This window comes from Cupressus sempervirens, chromosome 5, assembly GCF_028749045.1.
Source record: "Cupressus sempervirens isolate cs-2001-9-10 chromosome 5, ASM2874904v1, whole genome shotgun sequence".
Classification (NCBI taxonomy): domain Eukaryota; kingdom Viridiplantae; phylum Streptophyta; class Pinopsida; order Cupressales; family Cupressaceae; genus Cupressus; species Cupressus sempervirens.
In genome coordinates this window covers 358,292,301-358,309,626 of record NC_143122.1, presented here as the reverse complement: position 1 = coordinate 358,309,626, position 17,326 = coordinate 358,292,301, and the positions used below count along the sequence as shown (strand labels likewise).

Genomic DNA, 17,326 nt, shown 5'->3' with positions numbered 1-17,326 from the left:
GAAACCCAGTGTGTTTCCTGAAGTGAAAACACCCTTGATCCTCTTGACTGTGTCTTCCAACAGCAAAGAGAATGCTAGCAAAGAGGGATTCCGTCCTCCAAGCCCGATAATCAAATATCCAGCAACATAACATTAATCTTCATCCAAGCATACAAAAAAAAAAAAGCTCTTCCATTTCTTTTATAGTGTTCTCACAAAAACTCAATCCTTCGTTTTCTCAATGTGGGATAAAACATAACTCCCTTTATGTACCTTATGTCTCCAATGTGTTATAAAAATAAAGGGAACTCTTTTAATTTAAATATTTCCCACAAACTATAGTCTATGCATTAATAAAGTTAAATATTTAAATTTAACTTTATAAAATGGCTTTATCAATGCATAACAAATCTTATCAATGATAAATAAGTTTTCCTGTCGATTTTAAACAATTACCATCGACATACCACTGTGACTAAATGTCCGGCCATGTCCAAGATGACTTACTATAAATAGTAAGTATGCCCAAAGTTGCCCCAATACCCCTCAGAAAGACCTGCAACTGAAACTGTCTAGGCCAAATGGCCTCTAAGCCCCTTTAATGTCCTAGTTAGCCTACGGGACTGTGGGGAAATAGGCTAACGACAACATCATGCTATGAATGCTAGAAAGGGGACATTACACATGAGTGGATTTACCTAGGTACAACTTGATATCCATCACCGAGGATGACACACTAAAGACAATTTTTGTAGTGGAAGATGGGGTGTCCACCTACAATTGGATGCCATTCGAGCTCTAATGCTCCCACAACATTCTAAAGGATAATTTTGCATCTTTGCCTAAATGTCCTTCGGGAATTTAAAGGTTTTCTTGGACGATTGGTCCATTTTCAACTCGAAGGACAAATACCTCGTAGCTCTTTGAGAATACATGAAGATATGCACACAAGAAAGACTTGCACTAAACCCCAAGAAGTTTAGGTTCATGGTACCTCCAAGGAAGTTACTCGGAAACATTGTCTGTAAGGTCGAACTCAAAACAAATCCTGACAAAATAAGGGTGATCATCCAGATGGAGCCACCCATGGATGTCATAGGATTTAAATCATTCCTCGGACACATTGGATACTATCAAAGGTTCACTAAAAAAATTCTCATGTGTCCTATCCAATGTATAAATTGACTCGGAAAGGGGAGCCCTACATTTGGGGAACAGAACAAGGGGAGGTATTTGAAGAACAAAAGATGAGGTTAGTAGGTGCGTCCATTTTGCGTACCCTAATAGGGATAAAGAGTTCCATGTGCACGTTGACACATCCAATTTTGCAATTGGAGCCACACTCGCACAAGTAGGTGACCATGGATAAAATCACTCGATATACTTCGCTGGCAAACCTTTGCCAAAGGCAAAGAAGAACTATAGCACGGCAATAGAGAAGCCTTGGAAATGGTGTATGTTTTACAAAAATTAAGGCACTACTTGTTGGCCACTCCATTAACTTTTAATGTAAATCACCAAGCATTAATGTGCCTAGTGAATAAGTCGATCATCTAGGGAAGAGTGAGTAGATGGTTCCTCTTGCTACACGGGTTTACATTTACCATCGTGGTACGACCCAAGAAAAGCCATGTGAGTGTGGATCACCTTCCTCGTATCAAATCCGAAGAGCCACCAGAAGGGGTGAACAATGACTTCCCTCATGCCCATCTTTTCAAAATTGCAGTTTGTTGGCTCGATACATGAGTATTAGGTAATACCTTTCCATAGCCCAGTTTCCAAGAGAGATGCAATCAGACAAGAGGGAAACTCATCTTGAGAAGCAAAACCTTCCAACAAATACATGGGTTACTATACAAGATTGGACCAGACCATGTGCTCTAACGGTGTTTGATGGAGGAGGAAGTCTCGAGTCACTTGAGGGAAACTCACAAGGGTCCCGTTGAAGGACACATGGGGCAAGACAACTACATAAAAAATCCTACTTGTAGGGTAATGGTGGCCAACTTTATACAATGATGCAAGAGAACGGGTCATAAGTTGTGACACCTGCCAGAGAGCCTAACGACTATCGAAGAGGGACTTTATGCCATTGAACCCACCCTATGTACAACAATTGTTTGAACGATGGGGACTAGATTTGTCGGGCCACTCAAGGCAAGTAGAGCACAAAGGTGTAGGTACATTGTTGTGGCAACAAAATATTTAACCATGTTAGTAGAGGCATGGGCCCTACCTAATAACTCGGCCTTAGTACAATGAGGTTCATTTATGAGAAAATAATTACAAGGTATGGTATCCCCATCCAGATAACCAACGACCGAGGGGGACACTTTGTAACACACATTATTAAGTTGCTCACAACCAAATTCAATATTCTCCACTCATTCTTGCGCCCATACTATATGAGAGAAAATGGTGAGGCAGAGACGACTAGAAAAATATTGCCGTCTATGAACCAACCTGATACCTTGGTGGATTGACGTTTTGATTCTACCTGTGGATTCGAAGGAGAGGATTGGGATGAATGGTTACCATCAGTGTTGTGGGCCTACAAAACAACATACAAAATAACTACAAGACATATTCCCTTCAGTTGACGTACGGGAAGGAGGGTTATAGCACCTGTTGAATTTATGGTGCCAAATCTACGAATAGCAATTGAGAACATGCTAGGGATATAGAGAGCTTAAGGAAACGGTTGTACACTCTCAATAAGTTGCACGAATGGCAAATGATGGCACAATAAGCAATGAATGTATCCCAACAACAGAGGAAGACATGGCATGACAAACACCTTAGACAAATGAGGTTTACAGTAGGACAACTTGTACTGAAATATAACAGTCAAAATGAGATAAAGCCAAGCAAATTTAAGGTGAGATGGCTTCATCCATACAAAGTGTGGGAGGTGTCAAAGAATGGGGCCACAAAATTATGGACACACGACAGAAGGGAGATTCTTGACGCCGTCAATGTGTCGAAGTTGAAACCATATTTTGAGAGGCAAAAGACGGAGAGCCTAGCTAGTCAAACCCAAGACGCAACTTGGTGTAGGAATTAAATTAAAGAGACAAATTTAAAAAAGAAAAAAAAAACAAGCGAGAAAGAGACTATCACCGTATGGCCATCACTATATGATGGTGGCTCGTAGGGTTAATTGTGGTGACCGCAAGCAAAGTAAGGCCAACCCAACATATGGCAACGACATATAAAGCCCTACAACGGTAGCCATAAATCTTGTCAACAATGATATAGAAAGTCGTCGAAGGAAAAGAAAAGCCCTAAAGATTTAATCATTTATACCATATGGAGCATTAGAATTACAAACACAAGGAGCCAAAAGCAGATGAATCATGTATGGCCATCACTATATGATGGTGGCTCGTAGGGTTAATTGTGGTGACCGCAAGCAAAGTAAGGCCAACCCAACATACGGCGACGACATATAAAGCCCTACAACGGCAGCCATAAATCTTGTCAACAGTGATATAGAAAGTCGTCGAAGGAAAAGAAAAGCCCTAAAGATTTAATCATTTATACCATATGGAGCATTAGAATTACAAACACAAGGAGCCAAAAGCAGATGAATCATTTATAGCATATGGTGCAACATCGTGAAAACTAAAAATGCAAGGAGCCAATACCGTCGGTGACACATGAACCGCACAATGGAAAAGTCAGAACGAAGACATGGGGAAATGCAAAATGCATCAGGACAGAAGTTTGAATAAGGGACAGTCTTATTAAGACTGTACAGTAGGCGTGGACGCTACAAGGAGTGAAATGCCATATCAAAACACGTGGAGGTTTTATTCATTATTATATTTCATAAATTTGAAGGAAGACATAAGCATATGGTGAAGGATTGAAGGATTGAAAGCTAGCGAGAAGGGTAGAAGGGTAGAAAGACGCCAGGGTAGTCTGTGTGTACTGGATGAAAAATCCACGACATATAGAGATAGAGAATGCTCGTACGATTCAAACAAAGGGAAAACAAGAAGGCAATAAGACAAAAACACTCTATACGGCACAAGAAAATTAGAGCACATGCAACGGACAAGTACAGAGGATAGGTGCCAAACATGACAAAGTAGAGAAGGTGAATCGTACGACATAAAAGGAACACATACAGAAAGAAAGAGTGCATATTACCAAAGGAGTTTTAAGTTGCAAAAGTCTTATGTTCACCACAGAGATTGTTAGCAAAATTCTGAAGGAGAAAAGAATACACTAGCCATACTCAGCCACATGGAGCATTAAAACCAAACCTAACTGTTTTTTCCCTCTTGTTACACAAAACGACAAGGAAGTAATAGTTATGGATTCAGCAAGCAAAAGCAATTGGAAAGCTAAGTTACAGTCACAATCAAGTAGCTTCACCATGGACAAAAGTGCATGTGTTTTACCTTCGAACATGAAAGTAGTAGGCAACATAAATGTCAGTGCTAGTGCCAGTAGTGCCAGTGGAAAGAAAAAAATCAGGCCATAAGTACACATGAAGGCTCCTTCGAGGGATGCAGTAACAACATAGACGGTAGCATTTGAGGGCTTGAATGGACTCGAATGCAAGAAATGGTGGTAAGACACACCAAAGGATGACTTGATAAAACAAAGTTTGAAGAGGGCACAAGTACAATGAGCAATCCAGATACATGTGTTTTGTATTAAATATTAAAAGAGCGCACTCAAAGTAATGCTAGGCGCCTTCGACAAACACTCATAAACAAGCACTTTTCCATATCTCGGGCGAAACTTGATGGTTTCATTCACTCTGCGGAGTTAATACGAGTGTTTCACATAGCAGAAGACAATGATAAAAAGATTGATATGAAGGCACACAAGATGACAAGGGAGACCAAGGAATTTTGGATAAAGCTGGTATCACTAGTGTTGTTCTTATCACTTTGATGTTAACTTGACTAATATTAATGAAAGATATGGCAGTTCTCTATGTTACATTGCACTTGCTTGTATATGTTACATTTCTCTATCACTAGAATGCATTAATTACCTGTACCCTAGGTGGTAAACACTACATTATCATTATTTATTTATTATTTAATCATGTTCGAGAAAGGGGATATCACAATGATTATGCTTCGAGCAAACATAGAGTGTGATAAATTGTTGTGCATTGGATATAATAATAGAAACAATAAACATGAGTTGATCCAAAATATGAAGCTTATACCCCGTTTCTCAAGCATAAATAGTTACTTCTATATTCATTTCTTAGCACCATTTGATTAGAATCAGGAAAGTGAATCTATCATCAGCATATGTGGAATAGCACTGTATGCATAGAAAAGGATCTGTAGTTCAAAAGAGAAATATGGCAAATGAAACAAAATGGGTTACACAAAACCATTTACGAAACTCATAACCTCTATAGCAAATGAAGATACTAAACCTCCTAAACATTTGATCTCTACACCTATCTCTTCAACATACACAATCCTAAACTCAAACCAACTATTAACTTTTGGAAAAAGTTAAGTTGTTGAAAGAAAATCTTATTCACCAACTTTTAACTTACCAAATCCAGATTTGAAATCAATAGGGAACCATGGCATGGGAATGCTTTGTTCCCATCTTCATCAATTGTGTTTTGGGTTGAACAACTTTTGGAGTTGAACCGGAAAGATTATCAAGATCTGAATCCTCAAGCATTAAATTATTATCAAAATACACATGTTGAAAGATACCATCTTCTAGTAGCTTACTTTGTCATCCATGCTTCCACACAGTTGGTCCTTGGTTAGAACAATTCTTGTCAATTCCATTAGAGCAATCAACTTCAATAATATTTCTTCATAAGTGTGGAATGCCTCCTAGAATATTGCTGAATTGTTCATTGAAATAATAATATTTACTCAATATATGACAAAAGATTTCTCAACAGTCATCAATTACATATCTAGGATATATATCCAGGTCAATAGATCATAGCACTGTACCCAAAGCTGATCAAATACTGAATTTTCGGTATAAGCCTTGCAAATCTACTGACCTAAAAGACTCTGTCCCTAACTGAACACTAACAAAACCAAGGAGTGCCTGTTCCTAAATAGTATCTAAACCAAGGACCCTGTCCCCAATTTGTCAAAGGTAGGAAAAAACCCTGTCCCTCCAAACTTTTACCCACTCTTGTGCTCAGATTCCATCCAGTTTACAAGTACTAACTAGAATTCAAAACCAATGACTAGGCATTTGCTACACTAATGCAAGTTTATATTTCTTGATGGATTGACAATCAATCCCTTGATAACATTCGAATGTTATTATAATTGAATGAATTTCTTAAGTTATGTGTTGTTGAGTATATTTTGTGTTTTTGTTCTAGACTGATGATCTAATTGTAATAATTGCTTGTAGATGATGTTTTTCCAAATGAATTCTTTATCCTTTTATATCTTCCTTTATTGGAGAAGGTTGTACCTCTTCATTATGCAAGGGATGACTCTCTGCATGAAGCATTGCCTTGTAATATCTCTTAATGTCTTGTATACCTCCTTCGAAGAACCACTGCCTTGGAATTTAATTTGCATACTGTTTGATGATAATTGCCAATAATTATTCATTAATGAACCTCAGTTGGCTCCCTTGCTAATAGTTAGTACACCTTTTTAATATTGACCCACCCCTTTGAATTGTGATTAATTTCGTCTCCTGGGCTTTTTATAAAAGCTTTGATCTGTATTGTGAAGGTAATTTTGAGCTGACAAAATTTCAATCTAAAAGACCATCAAGGCTTGAATCCCCAAGCATCAAATTATTATCAAAGTACACATGTTGAAAAATACCATCTTCTAGAAGCTTACTTTCTCACATCATTCCACATTGTTGATTCTTCAATAAAACAATTCGCTTCAATTCCACTGGAGCAATCAACTTCAATGAATATTTCCTCAGGATAAAGAAGACAATCATGTCATCATTTCCTATCACCTAAGCAAGCATATGAATACAAATCTCTAGCACCATTTTATTTCTTTGGTCAATCATTCTTTGATATCTTCAGAAAAAGATTCACTTCTTCCCTAACATGTATGACATTTATTGAAGATGAAAATGACTCAAAACTCAAAAGAGAATTATTTGTGTCTTCTATAGAATGGTTGTTCTCAAAGACTTGTAGAAAACTATAAAGATCTAGCAAATTAAGATCATTTAGCTTTATCTATTAAGTATTTTGATTTTTAATTATTTTAGTTATTAGTTTTAGCTTTGTTGCTTAAATAGTCAAATAGGGATCACATTTTTAGTGAATAGTCAACATTTGAGCTTTGTGTGAATTGTGGTCAGATAAACAATGAATTTTTTTATGTCTGGAGCCATTGTGTTCGTATTAAGTATTGAAGTTAAATCATTAATTTTACATCTTCCAATAACATTTTGAGTTCCCATTGCAGAAATGACAATGAAAAGCCTACGAACCCAAAAACTAAAAGTCAAACAAGGAGTAGGGGAAATTAGTTCAATTGGAAGTATTACCAGTTTCAATTGCCCTTCTCAAGGAATTTGGGAATTTTTCCAAGTGTCAATTTAAAAGAAAGACCTCTTTAAAGTGATTTGCTTCAAAGATACAATCAAACAAATCTACCATTTCAAGGGAGGCCTGGCTATGAAAAACTCATTTTTGTGCCCATTAGTTCTATGGCAGCATTACCAAAGTGAATGTGTGCCTCCTTCACACCAATGACAAAGGCATTAGCATATGTGATAGTTTGACACTTAAGTCTTAAACAAAAGGTAGAGATACAGAGAATATTTGGTGGTGGTGATAAGCATGACATGCCAACTATTATCATAACACAAAACTTGTTGACACTTCTTGGCAACAAGTTTCTTGTGTTGAGCGTAGCAGAGCTCCAAGTGTCAATTTAAAAGAAAGACCTCTTTAAACTGATTTGCTTCAAAGATACAATCAAACAAATCTACCATTTCAAGGGAGGCCTGGCTATGAAAAACTCATTTTTGTGCCCATTAGTTCTATGGCAGCATTACCAAAGTGAATGTGTGCCTCCTTCACACCAATGACAAAGGCATTAGCATATGTGATAGTTTGACACTTAAATCTTAAACAAAAGGTAGAGATACAGAGAATATTTGGTGGTGGTGATAAACATGACATGCCAACTATTATCATAACACAAAACTTGTCGACAGTTCTTGGCAACAAGTTTCTTGTGTTGAGCATAGCAGAGCCTATGGGGGAGCATAGTCACAAATTCATCTCAAATTCCTGAATTAGTGGTGGAGTTGTTACAAATACAAGTTAAAGATGATGTGGTTGATGTCATTGGGAAATTGTTCTTTTTTAGTGGCATTCAATTCCATGTTGCCTACTCTCCTTATTTTAAGGAGGCCATGACTAATGTAGAAAAGGAAAAGATTTAATTTTTGCCACCAAGGGAGATAAAATTGAGGACCACTATCTTGGATAAGAGTTATTCCAAGATAAGCATTATTATCAACCAAATGAAGGCCAAATGGATCTTAAGCAAATTAAGTGTTAACAAGGATGGGTGGACGCTTGTCTATATCACAATGACATGTAGAAAGCCCTTACTTCTTTAAAGCTATTGATTGTTCAAGGCACCACTAAAATACACTTTGCATCTTCAAATATACTATTGAAGATGGCCCTAAGAATGTGAGTGTGGGTCGTCATAGATGTAGCCTAAGTGTATAACCCAATGGGAAAGTTGCTTTAAGTTGCCTACAAACATATTTTTTGGACCCCTTGGTGCGTGCATTCCATGACCAAGACTAAAGGACGTAGGCAAAATTAACTAGGTCAAACTAGTTGACAATTGTCAATGCAAGATATGTGCAAATGTTTATAATGCTATCTATAATCACCACATGTTGCATGCATTATTTCAAACCTTCTCCAACAAGGAATTTCTAAGTTTGCACAGGCCAACTGCACCTTAGACCTTTCATTATTCTTGGAGAGAATGGCTGATTTGCAACAACCCATACAATTAATGCAAATGAATGGAACCAATCCGTCTAGTCCAAGTCAACTCAAGGGAACAGGGTGAAGGAAGTGATGAAGAACAACACGGGTTAATGCCAAATACATAATACTACCTCTAATTTTCATTATGATCCAATATGGTCATGCTCTAGGCCTTAGTACAAAATAATGTCTCTAGATTTCATAATGAAGTGTATGAATGCTTTAATAGCATGCATTGACAAATAAAGGTCTTTGTACAAAAGAAAGACCCCATTTTTCAATCCTATGATGAGCACATGCAACCTAACACTCAATAGAGGTGGGTGAAGTTCAACACTTCCTTTTCAACATGCACAGGAAGTTATAATCTACCATGAGTGGACCAAATTATTTGCAACTTAAAGTCTATACAAGACAGGCGAAGTTGGATAGGGAGATAAGTGCACACAAGGACCCCATTCTATGGTGGCATTTGCATGGGCCTTAATAACTAATAACCACACTAGTTGTTTGCCCCTTGTCACAAACTTGTAGGTTCTCTATCTAAAAGGAACTAGCCCACATAGGCATTCATTCAATCTGTCAAGAGAAATAGACTTCTCTATAGCAAAGCAATAAATCTTGTGGTCGTAATAGTGCCTAACTTGGGATCCTTTGATTGGGCTCGTATTGATGTAAATAAAAGCATATATTATCCCCTACCATCTCAAGAAAAGGGTTCCTAGATTGCAATCCCCAAAATTTGTCCCACTATCCTTTGTCTCCATCCCAAAAAAACAAAAGGAATACAGGAATTAACACTTGGAATTACTGCTTCTATAAAAAGTTAGGTAATGTATTATCTTTACTTAACCATGACCAAGAATCTAACTACATATAAAAGATATAATGAAAGTAATCATCGACATTTTTAATTTAAGTTAGAGAATGAGCAACAATTTATTTTAGGAGTTGTAAGTATCATTTCAAAGACACTAAAGAAAAACATATCTCATACAAATAGATGTCATGAAATGCTAGTCCTAAATAGCCATTTATTCAAAAGTGTGGGCCATTCAACTCTAGATCCAATGAAAAAAGCTTTTAAAATGGGCCAGTGCTCAGTATAACTCGAATGAAGTTATTTGGATTGAAGTAAAGATTCAAATACAATCAAGACCGAGGGATTGCACCGAGAAACCCCAATTCAAGTAAGATAGTTATAAAGAGATTTCAAATAGTGCCCAAAGGAAGAATGGTTATAATAAACTAACCTAAGAACAAAACTCAATAATGTTTTGGTATTTTGTAAACAAGAACTTGATTTGTGTTATCATGTTGATATGTCAATTTTCTCTGTAATTGAAAAGTAATCTTCAACTTGAAATATAAATATTTAAAGAACATTGGGTTATCCATCAAATCGAGGAAAGCGTATAAATTTACCATTAAATTGAGGCAAGAAAATGATTGTAGTCTTACTAGTAAGGGCAAGCCAGAGGTTTTCCTATTTTCAGAATGGCATACAAATATCACAGAAAGAGAAGCCTGAGAAGGCACAAGAAACTTCCAAATTCAATTAATATTAAATATAAGCAGATGCAGTAGTGGCTGCATTAATCGAATGCATCTCACCATGCCAGCATCTTGCTAGTTCAAAAATTGAATGGCCACTGTACCTGTAAGACCTCGTCTAGTATCTCCACATCCAAATTCCTTGGAATAAATCCAGCTCCAATACCTTGAATTTTGTGAGGACCTGAAATTGCAGAGTCAAAAGAAACCATATTCCTTAGCACAAAATATCAGCAGAAATTAAAAAGAAAACTGGATGATTGACATGTTACTTCAAGATCATAAGCAAAGGCTGGACTCAAACACTAATTTAGGAGAATTTTGTTTAACCAGGTTTTCCTCCTGACAGTATGTTGCTCTCAGCTGGCTCCACACCATAGATCTAAGCATAGAACACATTGAAGAATATCATAAGTCATGGACAATCAGCAACCACCGCATTTGAAGAAGCAATAAATGCCACATAAATATATTGTTTGTACTTTAGATGCAGGTAAGAGAATCAGTGAGCATTACAAATACCACAGGAAATTGAATATTAAATAAAATAGAGAATCTCACCGAGACCATACTATATAATGTATTGTTTATATGCTGCATTCAAATCTATTAATAAAATAAAATTAACTGATACTCTTCTATGCTCTGATGGTGCATAAATCGTTCTTCTAAATTGAGTAGTGCAACCAAATGAAGAATGTGAATACCTAATACCGATAATATCATAGTTCTCATTCTTGGACTCTGCACAAACTCGACAGGACAACAAATTTCACTCAACACTTGGGAACTTCAAAAATACTTTTATTTCTTCAAAAAAAAATATACAAAATACAAAACGTATCATACGAGTCTACAAAACATTGGGGAAGTTTTTGGATAGGAAAAGGAAGAAATTTTGGGTAAAAAGTTATTTGCTGATCCAAAGGTAAGTCTGAGCAAGCAAACCAAATTTTAGATAATAGACAAGATGCTCGAATACGTCCAAGCATACAAACCATGCTTTAGATAATAGATAAGATGTTCAAGAACTTTTGAGCATGCAAGCCATGTTTTTATCCACCCTTTCCTCTCATGACACAAACTAGATTTGACTATTAAATTAGATATTTACAAAGCAGTAGACAAATGCAGGTGGACTCTCATAAACATACTCTCTAGAAATTGGGATGTGATCATCGTAGTTATCAAATTGATTTTCTCCTGCATCCAAACTTGTACACACACAATCATCACGTAATATCCCCTACCTTTTATAAGATTTTTATTATTATCTGATGAACAAATAGATAAATGGATTTCATTATTGTGACACGGGAACTTGCACCCCCCTCCCAAACCTCGAAGTACCCGTCCCCGAGACATCCCCACACCGAGTACTTGAGTACCCAAGTACCCCCACCTCCGCCATTTCCCAATCAAGTCACCGCTAGGATGGGTACTTGAATTTCCATTTGAATTTTGATTTTCGAATGTTACTATTGGGTATGTATTATATTACTATGTTGAATGTTCAATGATTCTAGTTCATGTTACAATTTGGCTATGTTCAAGTATTTTAATTTGGTATGTTCTACTGAAACATCATTTCATAACTAGCATTTCATGTTCTATATGTATACTATACAACACCCCTCCCCACCTTGTCCTCCCCTTGCCGTCGTCCCCTAGCTGTCTCAAAAATGAGGCCCATTTTTCTTGCGTCTTAGAAACTCGTCTCGGCATCCCACCATCCCGACGTATCCCAGTACTAGTTGTAAATAAGTCAATTAATAAATAAATTTCATTATTTGATGAATAAAACAAATATATTGATCATTAATATTTAAATTAATAAATAATAATTAAACAGATCAAAAGTTTAATTGAAGATTTAAAAATGTATCAACAACTATAATATAGCTGTCCAATAATAAATATTATTAATTAAAAACTATTATTAAAATACTAATAAAAGTTATATTCAAGGTTGCACGGGTATGCGTACCCAGACCCCTGGTACACGTACCAGGTACTGGTACGCGTATCCCAGTACGGACTAGGGCACATTTCCTAAATTGTGAAATGCCACGTCAGCTTTTGAAAAGGTAGAGGCGGCACAATTTGTCGTGCTGGAAAGTTGAAATAAAGTGTAACCTAAAATGCGGCGTTATATTACCAAAACGCGGCATTAAACACTCTCCATCCACGAGCAAGTCAAAGACGAGGTTAAAGGTTGAACGCAGGTCGAAGACAACGTTGAACGCAGGTCGAAGACAAGGTTTAACGCAGCCGCAAGTCAAAGAAAGTCGGAAAACGGAAGGCAAAGACAGTTTCACGCATTTTTCTTAGACGCCACGCAAAGTTCAAACGCTTCACCCCATTTTTCTACAACCTCAGACTCGGCGCTCGCACAGAGGTATTTTAATTTTTTATTTTGCTGATGAAAAGTTCTGCTCGCATTTACAAAACACAATATTATTTTTCAACGTTTTTAAATTTTGTTTGAGTTTTATTTTAAACTTTTAAGTTTTAAAGTTTTCACTTTCAGTTTTAACTTTTAACAAAGTTTAATATTTTAATATAATAATATATGATGGAACTACGTAACTATAGTAAATACTAAACTTAAAGTTTAAAGTCTTAAACCAAATAAAATTAATAAATATTTTTAAATTTCAATATTTATACATTTTATAACTTTATTGAAATTAATTTTTAAATGTTATTGTTTAACTTTAGTATTTATTTAATTTTTAATTTTTTATATAATTTAAAATTGATAAAATTTAGTTGAAGTATTATTTTATTGATTTAATTAAATTAATTTATCCTTTAGTAGTTTACTATTTAGTATTTTGACTTGTAACAATACACGATCATCTTAAATTTTAAAAAATTTAAATTATAATATCAATATGGATTTTTAAAATTTTAAATAGATGTTTACAATTTAAATAATCATTTAAATTTTAAAGTGAAATTTATTTTAGATATTAAATTTAAAATATAAAGCAATATAAAGCAACTTTAAGTCTTTAATTCTTTTTTATTTGCTATACAATATCTTCTCAACAGTTCGACAGTAATTATTGAATTTTTTTTAAATTTTTCCAGGTAGAATGTCAGGTGGAGGAAAGCAAGCGTTGTATCCTTTGTGGAAGTATGTTGATCGTGTTCGAGGGCCGAAGGGTTCAGGTGGATCAGCCGAGGTCACATTCAAGCTTTGCCCTTTGAAATGGAAAGGTTCTTACACAAGAGTGAAGGCTCACTTCCTTCACATATCTGGGGTAGGTGTTGATCCTTGTACAAATGAGGTGGAACGATATGATCTTATAAGGGAGCAAGAAAGGGCTGAAGGGAAAGTTGCTAAGAAGAGCTCTCATGCTTCAACAACAGGGCATGTACAGAGTCAACATGGAGATTCAGAAGTAGATGTCTCAACTACAGATGTAGCCCGCAAGAGACAACACATTGGCAGCTCAAATCCCATTGAAGAATTGTTTGATGTGATCGGTCGAGATGCTGTTGATGCAGCAATTGCACGATTCTTTTATGCAAATGGAATTGCATTTAATGTTTCTCGCTCCCCTTTCTACATTGAGATGGTCCAAGCTATCCTTCATGCGCCAACAGGGTATAAACCACCTGGATATGAAAAGCTTCGCACTACTTTACTTGATAAAGAGAAAAGTCGATTAGATGAACAAACTACAACACTGAAAAGAGTGTGGGTTACAGAGGGATGCAGTATTGTGATGGATGGGTGGACAGATGCTAGAAATCGTCCATTACTTAACATCATGGTAACATGCAGCAAAGGGCCTTATTTTTTGAAGGCAATAGACTGTTCAGGGCAAGAAAAAAATGCAGAATTTCTACACACCCAGCTATGTGAGGGCATTGAGGAGGTGGGGGCTACACATGTGGTCCAAGTTGTTACTGATGCTGCCCCTGTTTGTAAAGCAGCAAGTATGTTGGTGCAAAAAAAGTACAAGCATATATTTTGGACACCCTGTTGTGTGCATTCGTTGAATAATGCACTCAAAGACATTAGCAAGTTTCAATGGATTACAGATCTCATTGAGAAGGGGAGAAAAATACAAATGTTTATATGCAATCACCACCACACACAAGCCATCTATCGTAAATTTGCCAAGGTGGAGCTACTCAAACCTGCTGATACACGTTTTGCTTCTTACTTCATTCTTCTTGACCGCCTTTGTGAAGTCAAGGGAGCTTTGTGTTCCATAGTTGTTAGTGAAGCATGGACAGCTTGGAGACAATCTACTTCAGATACTGCTGTTGAGGTGCGAGGTATGATTCTTGATGAGCATTTTTGGGCTGATGTGAAATTTGTTGTGGAGTTTATTAAGCCCATATGTGAGCTGATCGGATATGCAGATTCAGATAAGGCATGTTTGGGAGAAATTTATGAAGCAATAGATTCCATGTGTGAAAAAGTGAAGACAATAACTGATATAAAAGACCCTTCTCTATATCCTTTGATAGAGGAGAAGTTACATGGAAGATGGAATAAGCTTAACACACCTCTTCATTGTGCTGCGTATGCTCTTAATCCTAAATGGCATGATATACAAGTGACTGGGAAGAGGGCTCCACATCAGGATAGAGAGGTAATGAAAGGATTTTGGGCTGCAATAAAAAAGATCTATGGCCGAGGTGAGGATGCTGCAATTATAAGGAGTCAATGGAATAAGTTTTCACGTGGGAAAGGTAAGTTTGGTTCTGTGGAAGCTTTATATGATATGAAATTAAAGATAGACCCTATAGAGTGGTGGTGGAACCATGGAGGTGAAGCTCCTGAATTGCAATCATTTGCCATAAGATTGCTCTCACAAGTAGCTAGCTCTTCATCTTGTGAGAGAAATTGGAGTACTTATGGGTTCATCCATTCACTATTGAGAAACCGTTTGGGGTCAAAGAAAGCAGAGAAATTGGTGTACATTCACAGCTCACTTCGTCTCCTCTCTCGTCTAGATCCTGGATACAATGATGGTCCTTCATCAAAATGGGATCAAATCTCACCTGATGGAGAACTTGCTGCCCTTGTGGATGGAGAGGTTGAAGTAGATGGCCTTATTGACTTGCCTATTATTATTCTACCAGCAGAGGAACCTGAGCTCGAGAGTGATGATTATTTGGACAGCATCATAACTGAGGACCTTGATATGGATGATGAAGACATAGAAGACTAGAAAATAGATTAAGATGTCTGATTTTTGTTTTAGTTTTTTGTTTGCATATCAGCTTGCTGTTTATCAAGCTTATTTCGATATGTAATCAGTTTGAGACTTTGGTACAATGCTGATTAACAATAGATGATAATCTATAAAGTCATAAACTTTTTCTGATTTTCACTGTTTAAACTTTTAAGTTTAAACTAGAAGTTTATCATTTCTAATATCAATATGTCCTATCTATATGATTTATCATTATGAAGTTATTGTTCGTATTTAAAGTTTGTCTTCTCTGTTAAGTATCTTTATCATTATGAAGTTATTACTGTTATTGTTTGTATTTAAAGTTTGTCTTCTCTGTTAAGTATCTAGACTCTAAAGTTCAAAACTTTAAACTTTTAAACATTCAGCAGTAGTATATATTATAAATTTATGCAGATACAGGATGCTACAACACTTCCTTTTCTATCCTTAAATTTGTTCAGCCCTCTACCCAGTATGAACGAAACCATTAGATTGCTTCAGAGTTCAGACCCTCATATCTCCTTTCCTAACCTTGCTCAAACTGGTATGACTTAGATTTCAGGTATTTTTGATTGCTGTGGCATATATCAGAACTGTTGCAGACTGTTATAAACCCTCCTGGACATGTACAGCCAGCTTATAGACTCATGAGACTCACCTCAGCATGTATGGCCTCTCTGATTTTCTCAGCCAGTATGGCATCTTGTTCTTAATATCAATGTTGAGTGAGTACTTCTTCAAACAGCAGAGCAATTCCCAGACCCTTCAATCACAATCTTCAGCATACTATCACAGTTTCATATATTAAAATTTATAACTTTAAACTTTAAACATTTTTGGATTTCTTGTTTTGGATGCTCAATGTCATGACTCATGACTGATATTTTGATTTTCAGATTTTCTATAAGATAATTATATATATATATATAAAATATTAAAATTAGACATACACACGTACCCCCGTCCCCTGTTTTGAAAAATATCTGTACCCGTACCCGTTCCCGTTCCCGTACCCACGTACCCATGCAACCTTGGTTATATTGTCATATTGCCATCAGGATTTAACTGTGTAGTTTTTTTTTGTCAAACTCATTCACCCCATGTTTCATGAGTAGTGATTTACATAACCCATCTCTCATGAGAATGAATGGAACACTTAACACGAATTGGACCTAGGTGATGCTCATAGAGGTGAAGCACTGGGACTTCCTAGGAAGTCACATACCCCAGTACCACTCCAGCTTGAGTGCACTTAACTACGGAGTTTCATCCATGGTTAAACCCACTATGCTTGCAACCCCATTTGCAAAACCTTCACCAAGTTTTGTGCCTCATGAACCTTTCATTAGAAAGCCCCTTAAGCTTGTCACAATCAAGAATAGGGCAAGGAATCGCCAAGGAACATTAGAATGAGGAAACCTTAAGAATACCAAGTCTTGTTGGAAATTTCAGGACTTCTGAAATCTCCGCCTTGGTGGAAATTTCGCATCTTTTGAAATCTCCCCTTTGGTGGAAATTTCAGATCTTCCGAAGTCTCCCCCTTGGTGGAAGTTCCTCATCTTCCGAAATCTCCCCCTCAATGGAAATTTTGCATCTTCCAAAATCTCCCCCCTTGGTA

General features: G+C 36.5%; 1 protein-coding gene across 1 annotated transcript in view; it reads right to left on the bottom strand.

The window, feature by feature from the left end:
* LOC149556207 (cysteine synthase-like) overlaps nucleotides 1–17,326 on the bottom strand; it is a 44,053-nt gene that overhangs the window by 10,577 nt on the left and 16,150 nt on the right. The window contains exons 6-7 of the mRNA XM_089830339.1: nucleotides 10,835–10,886; nucleotides 10,609–10,688 (exon numbers count right to left, since the gene is read on the bottom strand). Of these exons, the coding sequence (XP_089686465.1) occupies nucleotides 10,609–10,688; nucleotides 10,835–10,886 (132 nt within the window). The remainder of the gene's footprint in view (nucleotides 1–10,608; nucleotides 10,689–10,834; nucleotides 10,887–17,326) is intronic.